General features: G+C 35.7%; 1 protein-coding gene across 1 annotated transcript in view; it reads left to right on the top strand.

Annotated features, from left to right (window-relative positions):
* galt (galactose-1-phosphate uridylyltransferase) overlaps positions 1-6,252 on the top strand; it is a 36,399-nt gene extending 30,147 nt beyond the window's left edge. The window contains exons 10-11 of the mRNA XM_014002510.1: positions 5,253-5,407; positions 5,844-6,252. Of these exons, the coding sequence (XP_013857964.1) occupies positions 5,253-5,407; positions 5,844-5,930 (242 nt within the window). The 3' untranslated portion in view covers positions 5,931-6,252. The remainder of the gene's footprint in view (positions 1-5,252; positions 5,408-5,843) is intronic.
* The last annotated feature ends 1,878 nt before the right edge of the window (positions 6,253-8,130 follow it).

The raw sequence follows: 8,130 nt of genomic DNA, 5'->3' as shown, positions 1-8,130 counted from the left end.
AACGAGTCCCCCACCCAAAACAATAAATCTGTTCTCATACATTGGTGCTTTGTGAACATGCGGGGGTTATACAGTATGTGCTACTGCTATTTAGTATCTAGATTTATCTTGTTGCACTAATTAGTTAAAAATTGCAGCAACATAAATATAGTTTTACCAGACAACAAATAAATAAAACAAAAATCATGTGTTTTTGAGTTGCAAATTGTTAAAATAAATGTGTGAAACCAAAGAGAAAACATGTTCAACTTAAAAACAAAATGTACCACTTTTAAATCTAAACTAAAGCTGATTTTATATGTTTCTATTTTTATTTTATCTTTATGCTTGACCTGCGTTATAACAGAGGTTAGAAGAGTGCAGTGATGCGATGAAGTGATGAATGACAGAGAGGAAAGCAGTGTCATCATGGCTGACGAGCGATTCTCATATGAGCAGAGGGTTACAGGTGCAGTCTTTTCATGTCCGTCTTCTGTGAGTTATTCGTGTTCAAGAAAATCTCGATGCTTACTGACTAAARCAAACACGTCCTTCTCCTCGGGGTGAATCTGACCGTCCGATCTAACATTGCATTGTAACACATTTAAATAACAGTAAACAGGATATATTAGACCTGCCCAAAAACAACTTGGTATTGCCACTGTGAGCATTTTAAGTTGCATTCATGTATATCAAAGCTGCAGTTGCCTTTCATCTTTTTTGTGACTTTTGCTGTTTTGCCAATCCATTTCGTAATTAGGATTTTTTTTTATTATCTGTTTCATCTTCTATTAGCAGCCTCAGGGCAATGAGGTGTGAGCATAGTGTGACTGATAACAACTAACCCGCAGGGTTGAAATGAATCCTGTTTAAATTAGTTCACAGCCTCACAGACGTTAGGTGGCTCAGACAAATTTAATACATTTCAGACAGCCAATATTTTGAGCCATGGTCGTGTCATTGCATATTAGTTTCAGAAGACAAGGTTATACATTTTTAAACTTTACCACCTGGGTGAATATTATAGGGGTTTTACTCTGCTTCTGTGCTCTTTTCATTTTTTTAAGAGGTTACTTTCAAGATAGCAGCCAACATGAAAGGTAGTTTGTAAAAAAACGACAGATAATGCTCTCCTATTCTAACTGTAGTGTGGCATGAAGGACAGAGGGCATGAGGGAACACGGTCAGAGCTTCAGTAGCTTCTGTTTTATCAGAAAAATCTTTAAATCTTTGAAGAAAAACTGGGTGTACACTTGCCTCTGGAGGTCGTGGGTTAGACTTTGGCTTTAATCTCATATTCTGTTTTTGTTCTTTAAGACTAAAAGCTACTGATCACCTGTAGGTGATTTGTCAAAAGTTTTAGGCAGAGTAAGTTGATTAATTATGCATATATTTCCCTTTTGTTTTTAATCTACCTGAAAAATTGACTGCACTATGTTTTGATTAATGATGCAAGGTCTAACAGTATGCATAAAGTTTTGTATAAAACTTATGTTTTTGTGGTACTCAAATGTTAGTTTAACAGTGTTTTTATTGACACGTGTGAATAGAACTCATATTCGTAATTCACACAGTATCATAAGATTTCAAAGAACACCTACACGCCCAATGATTTGTGAAATATCACAGTTTGCTCAATTAGCACCTTTCCTAGTTATTCAGATAGAAGAAATGGTGAGTGTCAAGACACTGAGAAGGCAGGACAGAAATGGAGAGGGGAAAAAAGCAACCCACAAAATTAAAAACTGGTGTTTATTTTAAAGTTGTGTGGAAGTTGTGTGAAAAACGGAATAATTAGTGTCGACTTCATTCATTTTTAAGGAGATGAACAAATCAAAGGAAATTGCGTTACAGTGAAAATAGGTGTTTTTACCCTTCCATTTAACAAGAATTGCAACAGATATGATTGCTTAATAAATTTTTGGAACAAAGTTTTTTCTTCATGGGAGGACATGACAAAGGTGGGACCTCTGTTCTGCTCTGTTCTTGATATATATTTGGATTCCGATCACTGGATTCTACAGATTTGCTTGGTGGTCTCCTGGTGTTTCTACAAAACAGCGTTGGTGGCTGTTCATTTCCTGGCTGCCTGACCATTATGAAGAAGGATTGCTGTTCTATCAACACTCAGACTTTTGCCTTGAGCGAGCTGGACTCGGTCTGCAAGCAGTTCTGCTGAGGGTCATGGGCCGGTTGTGGTCCCTGGACTTTGCTGGCCAGATGGAATTGATCTTGGAGAAAACTGATAGCGTGGCTCGGCAGAATTTGTACACACTATTTGTCTGAATGGATTCGTCACCTTGAGATGTACCAGCAGACATTAAAGCAGGTGGAAAAATGTTATTGTCTGCCGGCACTTCTGTTCCCAAAACAACTGATTACAGAATCTGGCTCTCTCACATGGCCTTGAGCTGTTGGACTAAATTCTTCCTGGTTGGTTACGTCGACTGAGGGTCTCTCTCTCTCTCTCTCTCTCTCTCTCTCTCTCTCTCTCTCTCTCTCTCTCTCTCTCTCTCTCTCTCTCTCTCTCTCTGTGTGTGTGTGTGTGTATGTATAATTTTTTCTTGCTTTTCTTATGAATCATTTTGTGTTTGTATATTTGTAAAAGGTGCTAAATAAATAAACTTTAATTACTTATAAAAAAGTATGATATATGCTTGCACATAGTAGGTTTTTTTTGCATAATATGAAAATTGAATGTACACTGACCAACTGATAGATAACGAGTCCCATTCTCCTGCATTATTTTAGCTCATTTGACAGCAGACAGACAGGTATTGTTTCGACTTATTATTGGCTGTGTGCTGAASTAGACATGGTCTGATGCTCTTCAAGTCACCTGGGAAATCACAGATTAGAATACCTGTTTATTCCCCCAGGAGTGTAATAATACTTAGCATCTCACACCTTATTTCTAGACTATGAGACACAGAGACGATTGGACACAAATGAATTATTTAGAATGGTGTATTATTTCATAAATAAAATTATCCTGAAATTTTATTGATAAACAGTGTTTATAATAGAAGGATAATAATATATACATTGTATTATAGTGTGTCTTTGTATTACAATGGTTGGTGGTACCACAGAGTAACTTAAATAACGCTGGTACTCCAGCAGGAATGCAAACACAACCAAAGACAAACTGTATAATTGCCTTCTAATAGGAACATTCATCTGGATTCTTTCTTTATCTGGATGCTGTAGGCTTTTCTTTATGCCTCCTCTTTCTTGTCCCATCAATTAGTTTCCTTTATGTTGCCCTCCTGCCATCTTTATCTGTGTGTGATTAGCACCCATTGTCAGGAAATTGACTTAAAAGCAAAATAAATAAATAAATAAAATAAAAAGCTTTTCTTAATGTCTCTAGGGATCTTTTTTTTTTTAAACTTTGTGTGTTAAGCGACATACCGGCGTTTCCCAGATCACCTCATTAGCTCCCTTTAAATAAATGAAGGTAGCACAAAAGGTGTTTAGATGTTCTTGTTGCAAATTAGTGACAATTTACTCTGAGTCATAACTTTTTTTGGCTTGGACACTTTCTCTATTTGTACAAATGGAAGAAATAAATAAAAAATAATAATATTTTGACAAATGCAGATGGTTAATGAACATAAAAGTGAGGTGACTAATATAAAACTGTGATAAACACCTACTTTGTATCTCAGTTGAATAAATAAAGGCGACTCATTCACACAACCATTTTTTAAATTAGATGACATTTTATCTTTAGTTTTATAATTAGTCTGATTGTTGTTCTGGTAGAACAAGATGGTCATTTTTTTCTACCAAATTTTGACAATTTCTGTAACTTTAATTCACCTTGTTAATAACAATAAGGTGGTGACTGAGCTGCAGCCAAGAAGCGTTTCTTTTTTTTTTTTTAGTCTTTTTATGAAAATAAAAACAACTTACATCCATGCTTAAGCACATTGGCTTTGATATCTGAAGAGCTGAAGTGACATTAATGCAAAAAACCCTGAGATAACACAACCTTGTCAGTTTGTTTTGGGTTGCCAAGGCCTGAAAATGTGTCATTGAGCGAATCGTCTTAGTGGAGTCATGCCCGCGGGAAAAGCTTTGCATGCAAACAGTTCTGTCATCAGCAGCAGAGATTATTACTTTTACATCTATCCTTTAAAAAATGTCCTGCAACATTTAGAAAATAAAAGCTGTCGGTTTGTACCAATCACTTTTGGTTGACCTATTTTATCAACCTGGGCCAGTTCAAAGCTCTGCTTCCTGCACATTTTTGCCTAAAAAAAGAAATTATCTCTGACTGTTGCCTGCATGATATTGGAAATGAGAAATATTTTGGACATGTAGTTCTTTGCCTTTTGCCGTAAGTTAGTATCTCACTGTTGGGGACTACTTAGCAACTTAAAATTGCGGGAGAATTACAAGAAAGTTGGCAAATTTTCAGTTGCTGTCTCACTGAATTCTGAGTGTTTGCGACAAGCTGTGCAGTCATGTTTTGAAAAGCCCATTTTCCAACATTATGACCCATTTATGTGTGTACAGCTTGGAAAACTGGCCGTGCACATTAATTTGTTGGCCAACTCGGCCCACACCATCTCGGCTCACTTCAAACCCACCTTGGCATCTGCCCTCATGTTTAGGATTTAATCTACTGGAGTATACTTCTGAATTGAAACGGGCAGATTTGGACCATTTTATTATTATTATTTTTATTATTATTATTATTATTATTATTTAACATATTGTATTTTTTTAACAGTTGCTATGGATGTTTTCTATCATAGGTGAACTCCCATTTATATTTTCTGGGTCATGCAAAAAGACTAACAATTCCAAAATGTACCTGTATGCTTGTAATGTGCACTTGAGTTTCTACCAAATCATTGATTTAATGTCAAGTTAATGCATAAGACTTCCAGTTCATTCTTCCTATTTTTTTAAAGTTAAAAAGATAACTGCTTTCTAATGAAAAGTTTGTCAAACACCCCCTACTGACATAATAAATTACAATACAGTTTTTTTGTATTATTTTATATGTTTGAGACTGATCTTYTTCCAAGGTAGTTCAGAACCTGTCAAGCTTTCATTGTGACTTCATCAAATATGTGTGATGAGATATGATTTTAAAAAGCCTTAAGAAGTAGAAAGCCATTTTTTGGACAACCTTAGTCTATCTTAATAAGCTTAGCAGCTCGCAATTAGGGTGAACAAAGCCTGTAAGTGACTTGAGGCCAGTTTTCTGTCTCCAGCAGAAAAAAAAATCATCTTGCTTTTTCTCTGTCTCTCTTCAGGGGCCCCAACTGGTACTTATTCAAAAGAAGACAACTCCCACTGGCAGCTTCATGCTCATTACTACCCTCCTCTGCTGCGTTCAGCCACAGTTAAAAAGTTCATGGTGGGGTACGAGATGCTCGCCCAGGAGCAAAGGGATCTCACCCCAGAGCAGGTAATGGATGCATTTACCTCACATATATTTTCTGTAAAACACACTATATGAATAAGTGTTTTTCAAAGCTCTTTTCACAAATGTTTCCTGTTCTATCCTTCCTGTTGAGATTAGAGGGGTTATTATGGAATGCTTTATTTCATTGCTTCCCACATTATGTGATTAAGTGAAGATTCACTGTAGTGAATTTGTTAAAGCGAGCAACTGAAAACAAAAATCAAAGTGGTTGTGACCTTTTATTAATGAAATGTCTCTCTAATTGTTAAACTCCAGTGTTTAAAAGTCGTATTATTTGGCATACAAAGACAGTCTCTGAGCAAAGTTCATCACTGTTTTTGTGGAAAATTATTCCTAAAGCAGACCTAGCACTGTGGCTGATTCAGTCTCTATGGTGATGACTGCGATAAAGGTCACTATTTTTGTGTTCTTGTCTTAGGCTGCCAAGAAGCTAAGAAATCTTCCGGAGGAGCACTACAAAACAAGGGAGAACAGTGAAAAAGAAGAACCGAACAAGTCAAAATGAAACAAACTTCTTAATGAAGAGAAGGGTTGTGTTTAAAGGCGTACAAATCTGCAAAACTGACCAAATTTAATCAGCGTTTAGAAATAGTATATCTTTTAAAACACATACACATGCTCATCTATCTTTTTAATGAACCATGCATTTTTGTGTGTTTTTAGTACTGTAACATGAACATTATACGGTATGTGCCTTTTTTCTGGTGAGTTTTCGGCTGCTTTGTACTAAAGTAGTTTATATTTGTTAAGGCTTTTGTATACAGAAAACTGGCACCAGACTTTTCAAAGTGATTATGAACTGGAAATAAAATGGTTTCGATAAATGAGTCAACTTGTTCTTTTGCCTCTATAGTGTAATCCTCAAACACTAACTGGATTCAAGTAGAAATCTACATTCATAAACAATTTTGCATAAAGTATTTTTTTTTTTTTTTTTTTTTTTTTTTTTTTTTGCTGATACAAGTCTGTGTTGTGAGATGGTACAAGTGAAGCTGAAGCACTGTTAGGTCAGAGTTAAATAATTTGATTTGCCATGCTGACAAAAAATAAAATAAAGTAATAAATAAAACACCTGAACCTCTGGTGTCCGAAATGTAGGAACTCTTTAGAAAATATTTGTTGGATGTAAATTTGAAAAATTTTACCTTGTCTAAACTGATTGAAGAAACAGTGTGTAACGACAACAGCTGACAGAATTGGGGTTTTTAATTAATATTATAATTGATGTTTAACATAGGGGTGGTTCTAGGGGCAGGGCCACTGGGGCACTGGCCCCTGCTGAAATCTGATTGGCCCCCTGAAGTGCCCCTGTCCTGTCCCTCATCTATCCTTTGCCTGAGACTGATGATGGTGGATGCAGTTCTGTGCCCAAACACTAGAGGCACTAATAAGTCAAATAGGAAAGTTCAACATGAATCAAGCTCATAGAAGTCTTCTTCTCTTCTTAAGAAGTTTTGAACAATCTTGCAGTAAAAGTCTTTCAAATGGCTGAATTTTCTTACATGCTGTGTGTATCTATGTACAGTAAAAATGTATGATTAATTAGATAAGAAGAATTTACTGTGCAAACTTTTTTAAATTACATTACAAGTGTTTGAATGTGTGTCTGGTTAAACATACACCTTGCCAAAACTAGGGATTTGTGTGCAAGAATGTTGAACAAATACTAGAATATGAATATTGTGGCCCCTTGAAGGCCCCTAATTCAGAAATATCCTGGATCCACCACTGGTTTAACACATTAAAAATCAATGTTGACACTTTTACTTTGCTTAGGTTTTTACATTTTTGTAGTCTTAATGCAAAATGTTGAATGATACAAAGTGATGCTCAACAGACCAACTGTTAAATGCTTTCACCTGATGATTGTTAAAGTCTAACAACAACAATAATAATAATATTAATAAATTAATAATGTAACATAATAAGCTTAAATAATATATTCTAATCTGTTTTTCCACAGGCAATGTACTCAGACTTTTTTTTTCTATTTTTTTTTTTCAGCCAGACTGCAGGTTAGAGGAAGAGGAGAAGATAAACATGCACCGAAGTCACACTTGGTTAGAATTCTTATTTGCTTTAATAACATATTTTATATTAATAAGAAAAAAAATACAACATTTCAGCCATATGATAGTTAGGATGAAATTCAGGCGTAAACAAAAAAAAAAAGATAAATATAAGCATGCATGTACTGCTGACGCAAATCAGCAAAACACAGACTCACCATGTTCATTATTCATGTTTCTTCCACTGGAACTCGGTCTCAGGTTGTTCATAAAATATTAAGGTCTAGTTTTGTTCAAATGTGGTGTTGAACAGTTATAGATGGGAAAATAATTTATAGACTGTTTCTTTGAGGGAATGCGTGTTTGTGTGTTGAATGTAAGTGTATAACCCTTTCCACGAACTGTGACAGATTTCATTCATTCTGGTCAATATTTATCCAGTCCTCCAGGCTCACTGTGGATCTTCTTCTCATCTGTTTCATCTCTCATTTGAGACTTACAATGTGTGCATGTCTGTGCGATGAAGATACATATTTCCTCATAGCAGAGAATCTAAATTTCTGCCTGCATCTAACTGCTTTGTATCTCAGAGCTGGCAGGGGAAGGAGGATAGTTTTGCATCTTTGCCAGATTCTTGGTGCCTGCCTTTTGCATCCTGCTCTGGTAGAGAATTGTTCTCCCACTACAGCTAATGAT

The sequence above is a fragment of the Austrofundulus limnaeus genome, unplaced genomic scaffold (assembly GCF_001266775.1).
Source record: "Austrofundulus limnaeus strain Quisiro unplaced genomic scaffold, Austrofundulus_limnaeus-1.0 Scaffold13, whole genome shotgun sequence".
In the NCBI taxonomy this organism is placed as follows: Eukaryota; Metazoa; Chordata; class Actinopteri; order Cyprinodontiformes; family Rivulidae; genus Austrofundulus; species Austrofundulus limnaeus.
The sequence above is the reverse complement of the archived record's forward strand: the minus strand, read 5'-3'. Positions and strand labels throughout refer to the sequence as shown.